The 11,996-nt window shown below is 54.1% G+C and overlaps 1 protein-coding gene across 5 annotated transcripts in view; it reads left to right on the forward strand.

Annotated features, from left to right (window-relative positions):
* Nucleotides 1-11,583, forward strand: part of PLEKHG4 (pleckstrin homology and RhoGEF domain containing G4) — an 89,921-nt gene extending 78,338 nt beyond the window's left edge. The window contains exons 14-24 of one of the 5 annotated variants that reach the window (XR_012652233.1): nucleotides 1,810-2,759; nucleotides 4,453-4,702; nucleotides 5,436-5,525; nucleotides 5,861-6,085; nucleotides 6,993-7,163; nucleotides 7,620-7,833; nucleotides 8,355-8,471; nucleotides 8,558-8,821; nucleotides 9,408-9,604; nucleotides 9,752-10,210; nucleotides 11,461-11,583. Coding sequence is in view for 4 of the 5 variants with exons in the window: in XM_075040452.1 (XP_074896553.1) it covers nucleotides 1,810-2,759; nucleotides 4,453-4,702; nucleotides 5,436-5,525; nucleotides 5,861-6,085; nucleotides 6,993-7,163; nucleotides 7,620-7,833; nucleotides 8,355-8,471; nucleotides 8,558-8,821; nucleotides 9,408-9,604; nucleotides 9,752-10,027 (2,754 nt within the window). In the remaining variant the exon portion in view is untranslated. Of the gene's footprint in view, nucleotides 1-1,809; nucleotides 2,760-4,452; nucleotides 4,703-5,435; nucleotides 5,526-5,860; nucleotides 6,086-6,992; nucleotides 7,164-7,619; nucleotides 7,834-8,354; nucleotides 8,472-8,557; nucleotides 8,822-9,407; nucleotides 9,605-9,751 lie in introns of all 5 variants that reach the window. The other 4 variants (XM_075040454.1, XM_075040452.1, XM_075040455.1 and 1 more) reach the window with 4 other exon arrangements.
* Nucleotides 11,584-11,996: the final 413 nt, after the last annotated feature.

Below are 11,996 nucleotides of genomic sequence, written 5' to 3' on the forward strand. Positions count from 1 at the left end.
GGTGTTTCTGAAGCAGCTTCTTGCTCCGCATGAGTAATGGGGCTGGCTGCATGCACGCTGTGCAGCTGCAGCTCAAAAGAGCAATGTGGACGGCTGTGGGAGCTCCTGTGGAATCTGTCCGTGGAGTGACTCTGCTCAGTCTGCAGGCTACCCATCATGTGCTGGCATTCAGCTCTTGTACAAACAGCAGCGCTTGGCGGTCATAGCTGTCCCCATCCAGGAGCTGGGCACCATGTGAATGAAGCATCTCCTGCCCTGCCTACCTCTGTCACCAAGAGAGAGTGAGCCTGGCACCTGATCTGTTTGACCACCGGGTCCTTGATGGGGATGCAGTGTCTGCTCCACATCTGCAAAAAGCCTGGGTTGATTTTCTTGGTGTGAAGGCTCTATTCTGCATAAAAATAAGTGCTTTAAGCTCTCTGAGTGCAGTCTGTCACAGTAAGGCTGTTCAGCAGGTGGAAAATGGTCTAAGGGTGGTCACGTTGTTCCTGGCGCTACGTATGAATGTTGCTTCTCTGCAGAAGCATAGCAGGTACGCAGGGCCTGACAGGTCAAGTGGTAGAGATGGTCTGGCTCACTTCAAGGGCAGCCTGTGGTATTTCTGCAGATCCACTGGCCTTGGACAGTTGATGGAAGGTGCCAGGCAGGCTTGCCCTGGGTGTTTTCTCTGCCTTGTGCATCCGATTTTAACAAAAAACTCTGTGTTTTCACTGGTGAGCAGTAAAGTTCCCTGGCCAGGCCTGTGGCAGCTGGTCACATCTTATCCACTCTATAGTTAAACCTTGTCATCATCCCTGCTTTATAGAGAAAGTAGTGGCTTATGAGCCTGACTAATTCAGATGTTTGCCTTTTCTCTCATTTTTATTGGTGACAGACAGATCTTAGTGCATGGTGCTTCATTAGCCCCTTTCCTGCTATGGTGGTAAGGCACTGTTACCTTGCGTCTGTCATATTGGACCACATTTTGTCCCACTCCTTGTGTTTGATACAGCAGAGCTATTTTAGCAAAGCCAGCCTGTGCACCACTGCTAGAGTTAAGCCCCGTGAAACTGCTTCCAGCATTTCTGGAGTATTAGAAATAAACTGCTGAGCTCAGTATTTGACTAACCAGCACAAGCATGTAGTGCAGTAGCAGGCAGGGCCAGGCAGGTAGGCAGGGCACAGTACGCCACATGGGTGCCAGCAGGCACAGAAAATGCAGAAGCTGCAACTGGGCTTGCATGGTCTCAGATTCCTACTTGCTGCAAGGATGGGTCAGAGCACTCAGGATGATCCACAGAGCCCAGCTCTGATTAAGTTCCAGGCCTCTGCGTGCCATCAGCTCTGGAGAAATGGCATGGGGAGCAGCAGTCCTATTCCCTGCAGCTTACTGATGCCCCCTTGACCTCGTACTGTGTGGTAGTGGTGGGAATGGCTGGGCAAAGGAGGAGGGTGAGTTCCACGTTTTATATGGAGCAGGGCCACACTGAGGTGTGAATTCCTGCAATCTTGGCAGCAGCTTCCCCTGGGCCCTCCTGCCCAGAGGACGAACATGCCCAGCAGCGTGTGTGCCCAGCGTCACAGGGACCTGGCAGGGAGGTGGAGCTGTGGCAGAGCAGCCGGCACAGCTGAAGCCTTCTGCATAAGGAGCTGTTTGTTTAGCTCAGTTGTTAAGCCCTATTGACAATAGCAGCGCCCCCCTCCTCTCACACTCGAGGAACTGTGGTGGCCACACACTGATCCTTTCTCTTGTCTTCAGGCACCGAATTCGGGTTATTCTTCCCCGAGTCCCTCTGACTGGCTGTTGCCTTTTGTTCTCGCTCTCTTCAGGCATACGAGTGGGCCTTGGAAGGGATGCGACACCTTGCCTGCATCAGCATGGAGGACTGCAGCTCTGCCGAACACTGTGCAGGTGTGATCAAGTGCCTAGAGAGTTACAAGGGGCAGCACCCAGACATCAGCGATGCCCGGTTCCAGGAGATGAAGGAGCTGGCCTGCGAGCTGAAGAGTGACAAGGGACTCAAGCAGTGGAAATTTGCATGGTCCAAATGCCAGGAGACCAAGCTGGTTTTTGAAAAGAAACTCGAAGCAGCCTTGAGAACAAGGAAGTCCCTGCTGTCAGACCACAAACCAGCTGCAGGGGAGCAGACCCGGGCTGGCAGTGAGGCTGGCAGTCTGTCCCACCGGAGGCACTCTGAGGGGGCCACCTCCGGGTCCCACTGGGACAGGACTTACAGCATATCCCACTGCTACAACAGGCCCAACTGCTCTCTGGGTTGGACTAAGGAGAAAGCTCCCTCGCCCTCCCTGAGCTGCCCTGGCGATGTCAGTGCTGGGGAAGAATTTGCCTGCCAAACTGCTCTCAGCCCTGGTCCTCACTTGAGCAGAGTTTCTTTTGCCAGCGGGGCCTCCAAGTCTCCAAAGCTGCCTGAAGAAAAGTCAAACCTGGAGAGCATATTGGAAACCCTGGAGGTGAAGCCATCCTGCACATCCACTCCAACCTCTGGGAAGCTGCCTCCCAGGAGGATGCTCCGGAAGGCCCAAAGCTTTGACCTTCCGTGTGGTGAGAGCCTGTGGTCAGGCTGCCAGAGGACGCTGAGCGAGCCGGCCAGATACGGCAACACCGGTGTTTTTATTAAGGGGCTGGAGGTGAGCAGCACTGAGCTGGTGGACAGGACTTTCGCGCTGCGGCAGCAAGCCGCTCACAGCTGGGCTGCAGACTGCCTGCTGGAGGGACAGAGGGGCTGCCTCTCCGTGTTGGAAGCCAAGAGCTGGGGCAGGTAAGTGGCAGTGACACTCGGCGCTCTGGTCCTCAGGTTGGTGAAAAGGCAGCAAGCAAAGATGTGAAGAGCTCTGCAGTGACAGTTAACTTTGGCAGTGGGTACAGGGCAGATGGAGATGTAGCTCCAGCTTCCCTGCACACACATGTGTGGTGCTGAGTGGGCCCACAGGGATGTCCCCACATAGCCTGGCACCTGCCTCTGGGGGGAGGCAGGGAAATGGGATCTGTTGCTCTTCCCCCACAGCATGGCTCTTCTGTAAGAGGGGAAAGAGCAGTTCCCAGGCAGGAGAGGATGGAGTCTAAACATTGCTGGCATTGGAGGATGAGGGTTTGCAGAAACATAGTATTCAGGGACCTGGTAAACCAGTGGTTACAGCGGGGGGGGTCTGCAGTGGGAAAGCAGAAGCATAGTGCATCATGCTGCACACTTTTGGGGAGCGCTGTACCCAGACAGGTAGGGAGGCACTTCCAGTACTCTGTGACAGCTGCTTCACAGGTAAGAGGGTGTTTGTGTTTGCCCTTTGGGGCTGAGATCTCTGTTTGTGTGGCCAATAGCTGGCTTTTGTTCTCTTCTTTTCCTTCTCCATCCTTAAGAATCTCAACTTTGTTGTAGTACTGCAACGTGGCTAGGACATGGAGAGCCCAGGGATGTGAGCTGTTCTTCAAAGGGGGTCACCAGGCAGGTCTTTAAGCTGCTCTCATTGGAAAAGATTTTAAAAAAGAAAAATATTTTTTAAATGGTGGTAGAGGTGAGAAACGAGTGCTGGATGCAGGGGGACCACAAAGCTCCTCCGCTGCTTCTGCTCTGGATGGGATGGCTGGTGACAGTGAAATCCTCTGGAAGGGGTCTCTGATAGCCCAGCACAGCATGTGTCAGGAAAGCTTATGGCAGGGGATGAACACCAGCAGACAGGACCCTAACTGCTTTGCTTCTCAAGGGAGCAATGCAGCAGCCCTCCTGTCCATGGGTGCTAAGGCAATCGTACAATCATACTGTTCAGTCCACTGAACAGCCAGGAGTTGGCTTGGGGGAAAGCTGAGAGGCAGGGAAGGCAGGCACACGGTTAGAGTAGTTATGTTTGGTGCTGCACTGCCTCGCAGTGGAAACGTCAAGTATCTAAGAGCAATCCTTTGAGACGTGCAGAGCAACCCATGCTAGGAGCTGCTGTTTGCTGATGAAGTGATATGAGGTTTGTTTCCCACTCTTATTTTTACTGGGACAAGCCCAACAGCACCTGCTTATGTTCTCCCAGGGTCAGCATTGCCTCCCACAGCATCCAGTCATCAGGCTGACTCCTCCTCACAGAAGTTATCGTGACTTCTGCTGTCCCTGTTGTGTCAGGAATGCAGCTGTTTGTGGAGCAGCCTGTTGTGTCTGGAGCAGGGGCTGGGTGGGCCCAGGTGTGTGTGTCCTGCTGGGGTTGGGTCAGGACCACAGCCAGCCTGAACAGAAAAGACAACAGAGTTCCTTAGAGTTCCTTGGATCAGCCACGAGCTTTTCAGTGTTCACGGTCAGAGCTATCACAGGCAGTTGTGAATCTGAGCTTGGATGGTGCTAAAGGATCATCTCATTCCTGCATTGGGTCTCAGGGAGAGCTTCTCTAGGGATAGTCCAGTGCTTTGCAGGCACTCTGATGCTGTAGCCCTTCTGCATTGTGGATCCCTTCAAGGCTGAGTGTTTCCTATTGCAGCAAGCTGCGGCACATCATTGATGAGATGGTAACCACAGAACGGGAATACGTGAGGTCGCTTAGCTACATCATCGATAGCTACTTCCCTGAGATGGAGCGCCTCGACCTCCCCCAGGACCTGCGTGGGAAACGCAGTGTCATTTTTGGGAACCTGGAGAAACTCTATGACTTCCACAGCCAGTACTTCCTGCGAGAGCTCGAGAGCTGCTGCAACCACCCGCTGCGGGTCAGCCACTGCTTCCTCCGACATGTAAGGCATCAGCACCTTCCCCCTGGGGTTGGGCTCCTCCGGACATGTGCTTGGCTCCTATGCCCAGCAGTGCCTATACGTTTAGCTGCTCACCTGCGTCTTAGGGGGCTGTGGCCCTTTTTGGGAGGGAAAGGACTACCCTGTCCTGGGTTGATTTGTCCCCTGCCAGCTCAAATGCTAAGTTGGACTGGGATGGCTCTGCGAGGCTGGGCCCAGGCAGCAGTGGATGCTTTTTGCCTTTCCTGTTGCTCTTTGCTACCAAGAGACACTGCCAGGGAAGCAAAATGTCTGTTCCTTAAAGACCACCTGCTTCTGCAGGGGCATCCCTTACCCTGTCTTCTGTCTGTGGTGTCAGTGTGGAATGACTTCAGGGAATGGAGAGGTACAGACCTGCTTGTTGAAAAGGGCTGCTAGGGAGAAGCACGGGACACCAGTCTTAAGCTCAGCTGCCCCATACGTGTTTGCTGCTACCAGGTGAATGGTATCTGTTGGGGTACAAAGGGCGCAAGGGGTAACAGGACAGTGGATTGAAAAGTCTTTGCTACTGTAGGAGTAGGAAGACAAGAACATTCCCTGGCTCTTAATGAACTTGAAGCAAAGTCATTCCTGGTATCATAGGAGGCTCTGGTGCAGCCTGAGAGAGGCAGAAGTACTTGAGTAACCAACCCGGGGGCATGGCTGTCACTGTGTCCTGGATGTGCATTGGTCTCATGCGGGGACCTCTTTTTTGCAGAAAGACCAATTTGGGATGTACGCATTGTATAGCAAGAACAAGCCAAAGTCTGACTCGCTGCTGGCCAGCCATGGGAATACCTTCTTCAAGGTAAATTCCACTGCCTGCATCATGATTACTTCTGGTGTTTGGGTCACCGATCTGTTTAAACAAGCCCAACTTTCCTGCTTGAGGGGAATGTTCAGCACTACCTCTGCTTTCCTGGCACAGCTCTCTGCACAAGTGTATGTTGGGGGACAGGGGCAGAGGTGTGGCGAGTGCTTTGGAAAGGAGCTCAGCACACAGCAGCATTGGTCCTATGGCCTTGCGTTTCCCTGCAGGGCAAACAGAGTACCCCAGTCAGGAAAGCTATGGGTGTCAGTGCCTGCCTGGGGGCACAGGGCTCTCCATGGGAAGCTGCCTTCACTCTCTGCTGCATTTCTCAGTTCAAGCAGGTGCAGCTTGGAGATAAGATGGACCTGGCCTCCTACCTGCTGAAACCTATCCAGCGGATGAGCAAATACGCCCTGCTCCTGAAGGACCTGATCAAGGAGTGCAGTGAGGCACAAGAGCAGGAGCTGGGCTACCTCCGTGCAGCTGAGGAGATGGTGAAGTTTCAGCTCCGGCACGGAAATGACCTGCTGGCCATGGATGCCATCCGTGACTGTGATGTACGTTCCAGTGTCCTCCCCAGCCCGGGGGGGCAGAGCCACACTTCTTCCCCTTCTCTAGACTTGGGGTCTTTGGATCGTATGGTGAGCCTCCCCTCAAATTCCCAGAGTGATCAGGGTGCCGTCTGCCAGCACAGCGTAGTGGGACTACTGAGGCACAGAGCAGGGTCTCCTTGATTCACTAGGACAGACAGCCTGGATGCTGTTACTTGAGCTGGGTGAGCTGCTTGCCATAAACACGCACCCAGGTGCTTACTGAGGTGACATGAGGGAGCCTGGCAGCACTTGCAGATGGTATCCTGCAGGCTGCCTCAGCCCCTTCAGTCTCTTTCAAGCTGGTGATAAGAGGGTCAGGCAGTTTGCAAGAAGGAATTCAAACTGATGCTGATGCCAAGGGTAGGCCAAAATCAGCGAGGTGGGGCTTGAAGGAGAGGCATGCAAAGTGCAGCACTGGAGGAGGAGAAACCACAGGACTCAGGGTGGAGGAAGATGGATCTGGAGCAGGAAGAACTGAGGGACTGGTCTTCTGACCCAGATGAGCTCCTGGCAGTCTGATAGGACTCCTTTCCTCTTCAGCTCTCTTCTTTCCCCCAAGAGAAAGCTCTGGCTGCTGCCTCCAGTTGCCACCCCAGAGGTTTGTCACAGATCTGCACAGGGTGACAGGAGAGGGTCATCTGTGGATTATGCCTAGGAGAAAGGTGCAGCTCTTCCCTGAGCTCTGGGCCAGTTGTTTCAGCCTGATGTGGCCTCTAGCAGAGCCACTCAGCCCTACTTCCTCAAGAGCCCTCCTAAAGATGACAGGTAGCTGCCACTTCTTCACCACCTGGGCTACAGCCATATGGGACCCTGCTCTCTAAGTCTAGACCAGATTCTGCTGGGGTCTTATCAGGATGTTCCCTGTGTCCAGGTGAACCTGAAGGAGCAGGGGCAGCTGGTGCGGCAGGATGAGTTCACCATCTGGCTGGGCCGTAGGAAGTGCCAGCGACACGTCTTCCTCTTTGAGGACCTGATCCTGTTCAGCAAGCCCAAGAGGATCGAGGGTGGCTTTGATGTGTATATCTACAAGCGCTCCTTCAAGGTACGGGCAGCCCTGCAGCTCCCTCCTGTGCAAGAGGTGTCCATGGCTGGTTTTCCCATGGACGCATGGCTCTGAAATGGGGAGCAGGAGCATCTTCAGCAGAAGGGCTCCTCCCAACACTGCTAAGCCTTCTCCAAGCTATGCAGTGAAGCCAGAAGGAAATACTTCACACATTAATGCCTGGGCCCCCTCCATGCTGTGAGACGTGGGGACAGGGAGTGTGAGGGAATGGCAGCGTGTGTGCGGCAGGGAGGTGGTGCTGACTGTGGGTGAAGTACTGGGAATTGCTTGGACTGTCTCTGTCCAGATAGTACCTGCTCCTGTCCAGGCCCTCAGGCTCCTTCCTCTGGGGTCTGCTGAGCTGGAGGCAGCTCTGGCACAGGGTGCAGGCAAGGTTTAACCTTTCTGTTCCTGGTGGAGCCCCAGTTGATGCTTTGCTCTTCCTTTTTCTGGCAGACTGCAGACATCGGTCTGACGGAGAACTCTGGAGACAGTGGCCTGCGCTTTGAGATCTGGTTCCGAAGGCGGAAGTCCAGTGACACCTACATCCTCCAGGCCAGCTCAGCTGAGACTAAGCAGGCCTGGACCAGTGACATTGCCAAGATCCTGTGGCAGCAGGCAGCCCGCAATAAAGGTGTGATTCCTTCCCGGGGCATCTGTGCCACAAAAGGTGCGGGAGGCCTGTTCAGCTCATGCTGTCCTGAGTAGGTTTGGAGCCTGTTACCAGGCAGCTCTGTGTGGCGAGCAGCTGTGTGCCAGCATGCAGCCTCAGGAGCATGTGCTGGGCTTGGCTGGGCATGTCCCTTTCCTGTCCTTCATCCCCAGGGAAGATACTAGCACAGAGTTCCCTGCCCTGTGAGTATGGGCTGTGCTCCTGAATGGCTCCCTGTTCTCCCCACTGTCTAGGCCACTGCTGGAGTGGCAGCTGTCCGAGTCCCTCCTTTCAGCCCCAGGCTTCCCGCTTGGCAGGACTTTCGTAGGTGGCATGGCACTGAGCTACTTGGCCAGAGCAGGGCATGATTGCTTGTCTGTGGAGACTCCTCAGGACTGGGGAGCGAGGGGAGAACAGATCTAATCTCAGTAGTTCAGGAGCAGCCTGGCCCAGGAGTGCTCTGGCCTGGGGCTGCATAGTGCCTGTGGGGAGGGTTGGGTCAACCTCACAAACGTGGCTGTGGGTCTCTTCCTCTCCAGAAATCCGTATGCAGGAGATGGTCTCCATGGGTGTGGGCAACAAGCCATTCCTGGATATCAAACCCAGCGAGGCAGCTATCAATGACCGTGCTATCGATTACATCATGAAAGGAAGAGGTAAGTGCCAGCCATGCCTGCCCCCTTGCTCCACGTGAGCTAGGCAGGACTGGTGCTCAGGGCTTCTTTGGTACGTTTTCTGGCAGGCGCCAGGACCAGAGCATCAATTGCGGTGTCTCTGTTTGACCATTCCAACCCGTACAAGAGGACACAAGCACAGCTCTCCGCTGGCAGCACCCCTGCTGCATACAGCCCTTCCTCCTCTTCCCTGCTGGGGCCCCTCAACCTCCACATGTACCTGGACCAGGCTCTGCTGCCAGGCGTCCTGGCCCCCAGCCGCCCCTTTGACATTGGCACCTGCATCGAGGAGGACGAGCTGGAGCACGAGACAAGCAGCCAGCCATCACTGAGTACGTACAAGCCCCACTGTTCTGTAGTGTGCCCTGGGATGTGCGGGGTCGTCCCCACACCTTGGTCTGCGCTGTGCGGTCAGGCCAGGCTCACTGGGGTCGCGGCAGTCCCTGTCTCATACCCAGACTGGGGCAAAGAGGGCCCTGCCCTTCCATGCCAGCTCTGTCCCAGCTTTCGTGGGGGGGAGTTAACTCAGATACAGGGATTAGTAAAGCACCCACTGATCTGCAGCTGTGCCCGTGGCAGGCTTGGTCCTGCGTACTGGGGCTTCTGGGGCCTTGGAGGCCAGTGCTTGTGTCTCTGTCCCTCTGGTACGAGGCGCTGTGTTCGTTGCTCTCACCAGCCTGGTCCGGTGACGCCTTGGCTTCCCCTGTGTGAACTTCCCTGGCCAGTCTATACTGATCTCCAGCATCATTTGCTACGCTTCCTCAGGTTATTTTGTTGCCTATGGCTTTAAAGAGGCCCAGACAGGAGTGTGGCTTATCTACGGGCTTGTGTGGCCAGTGCCCCTGCAGACAGATACATTGTCAAGTGTATGTAGGCCAAATTCATCATCATCAGAGTGACCTTCCTCTGTTCCCCCAGCAACAGAGAGCTCGGAGTCATCACACTGCATGTCAGGCAGTGGCTCCAGTGGCTCCGACAGTGGCTGTGTCTCCAGCATCCCACAAGAAAGCTTCTGTGAAGACGTGGGCTCACCCCCCTACACGCCCCTAGGCTCACAACACAGCTCTGCGATGGAGGAGAAACCCAGGTTCACAAACAGCCAGTACATTTCTGCTGTAAGTGCAAGTGGCCAAAATACTCTCTTCGCTTTGCCTGTTCCTGCAACTGCCTCCCCGATTCAAGCCGCTGCCTCTCATGGGGGGACTGAAGATGCGGCTTTTGGGCTAGGGGTCACTGTGGGGAAGTGACCTTTCCTCTTGCAGAGACTCGCCTCCTCTGGGGCAGGCGAAAGCCCCTCTGCTGTGAGAGCCTCCCCTGTGGTGGCCAAGACCCCCGAGGAGATGCTCTGGAGAGGACCTGCAGTGCTGGAGGATACACCAGGAGGGGATGCTGTACACAGGACCTATAATGCTGTCATGGGCCGGGGTACATACGTAACCTCCTGGGACGGATGGAGCTCTGCTGCAGATGCTGCTAAGCTCCTTTTCTGCGAGGTTTGGGCGCCTGTCGCTCTGAGATGGCAGTGTGTCTCCTCTTAACGTTCCTGAGAGTTCTCGGCTGCTTCCCTTCCCACTAGATCGTGTCCTGATGCTGTTGTCCTCTAACCCTGTACTAATGCTGACTTCTCTCCTCCGCAGAAAGCAGGCCAGGTCACCATAAGTCCCTCGACAATAGTGTGAGCCCCTCTGCACACGTATACCGCCTAAGGAAGTGGAGTTGCTGTAAGTAGCCCCTGAAGGGGATTTTCCAGCAGCTCTGAGTGCTCGTCAGGTTTGTCAGTAGCTCTGAGTCAGAAGAGCCTCACCCTCTGCTTCTCGATGAGAAGTTTTTCACATGATTTTCTGACCAGTCTCTGGGGCTCTGATTCATCTGCTTAGAGGAGACCAACTCCAACAGAGACGGCTCCCATAGAGCCATTGCCTTCCACAGCCAGTCTGACGCCTCCCTGGCTTGAAGAAGTAGAAGCAAAACAAGCCAAGTCACTTTCAGGTAGCAGAGGCTCGAGCACCACCACGGTGTTCAGATGAGCTTCTTTCCTCTGAATGCTGCCCAGCTGTCTAACCACTAATCTGTTTCTTGTGGCTGTTTGCCGAAATCCTGCTCTTTGTTAGTCCCTTTGAACTGCCTTGGGGAATCCACAGTATTCTCCCCCCGCTGAATTTATCCCACAGTTTCCTTTGAACCTCCAAAGGAAACCGCACATCACCAGGCAGAGGAACCTGCTAGGTGATGGTCGCGATGTCCCGAGGGAGCTGGAGGATGCCTTGTCTGCAAGGAAGTTGCTGTTGAACTGAGGAGGGGTGAGCCCTGGCAAGACTTGCAGCCAAGCAGGGCTTCCTATGTGTGGGTAGCAGCCCTTGGGAAGTCATGTCATGGCCCCCCCAAACTGGCCTGCTTCTGGCTCAGCTTTTTCCTCTCTGGCCTTAGGCCTGAGCCTCCCTTTCCCCAGGGAGCAAAGGGGGAGGAACGTGAGAGAGGCAGGACTAGGGCTGGAAGAGTCAAGGCCCAGGGTGGTAGATGGCTCATGGGTTTGGTACTGTGGGGGTATTAACAAGCACATGGGCCCACGGCTTGTGATCTGCAGGTACAGGAGTTCATAACCAGTTAAATGGCACCAGCCAAGGTTAAAATTTAAGATCCAGAGCCCCTTCTGGCAGGGGGGGACAGTCAGAGACAAGACTTATTGAAGTGGGCACAGAAGCAGTGGGGTTTGCTGGCCCACTGCTGCTGGGACAGCAGCATGTAGCCTTTGGGTGAGTCCTGAGGTGCAGAGGCAGCCCTCCGCATGGGGGAAGAGCTGCGCTTCTCCTGCAAGGCTCTTCCAGTAAAACGTTCTTTCCCCACCAAAACACAGCTCTGACAAACGGTGGTTTTCAAGCCTTTTACAAAATCGCTGCTGGCCAGGACAGAACGACCTGCCATGTCACAGGAGTGCAGCCAGTCTAACCCATTGCACGGTGCTGTGTTCCAGGTTTGATTGCCATTTCAAACTCCCTGAAGACCCCAGGCCTCTGACCAGCAGAAGGAGACAGTCTTCACCCATGAAGATAGAGATTATTATTTTTTTTTTCTTTTACACATAATCAGCCTCTTTCAAACAGCCCAAAACCTGACCTCTGGCTGGGGTGAAGTCCCAAGAAGGTTTCTGTCAACTACACATAATAGATTTGGTGTTGGATGGGACCTTGGGCATTCAAAATTTGTTAGCCCTATATTTATGAGTAATAAGTAGCATAACAGTTTGGGAAAAAAAGTATTATTTTTAAAGCTATGAGCTGTACAGATTTTTGTTACGAGTGACTCTGTTACTATTTGTTCTGTAAGCTGCACATTTTATAAAGTTTTTGGAAGGGCATAAAGAGAAACTGAGGTATTTAAAAGAAGTAGTGTAACTTTCGGTTTCAGGGTTATATTGACCTGGAGCTTAAGATTTAACGTCCTTCCGTATGTTCTAAATATGTCTATCATAGCAATAATTTATTTTCTTGGCTTAACACTTCTGTTTTA

Source organism: Buteo buteo, chromosome 11 (genome assembly GCF_964188355.1).
Source record: "Buteo buteo chromosome 11, bButBut1.hap1.1, whole genome shotgun sequence".
Classification (NCBI taxonomy): Eukaryota; Metazoa; Chordata; class Aves; order Accipitriformes; family Accipitridae; genus Buteo; species Buteo buteo.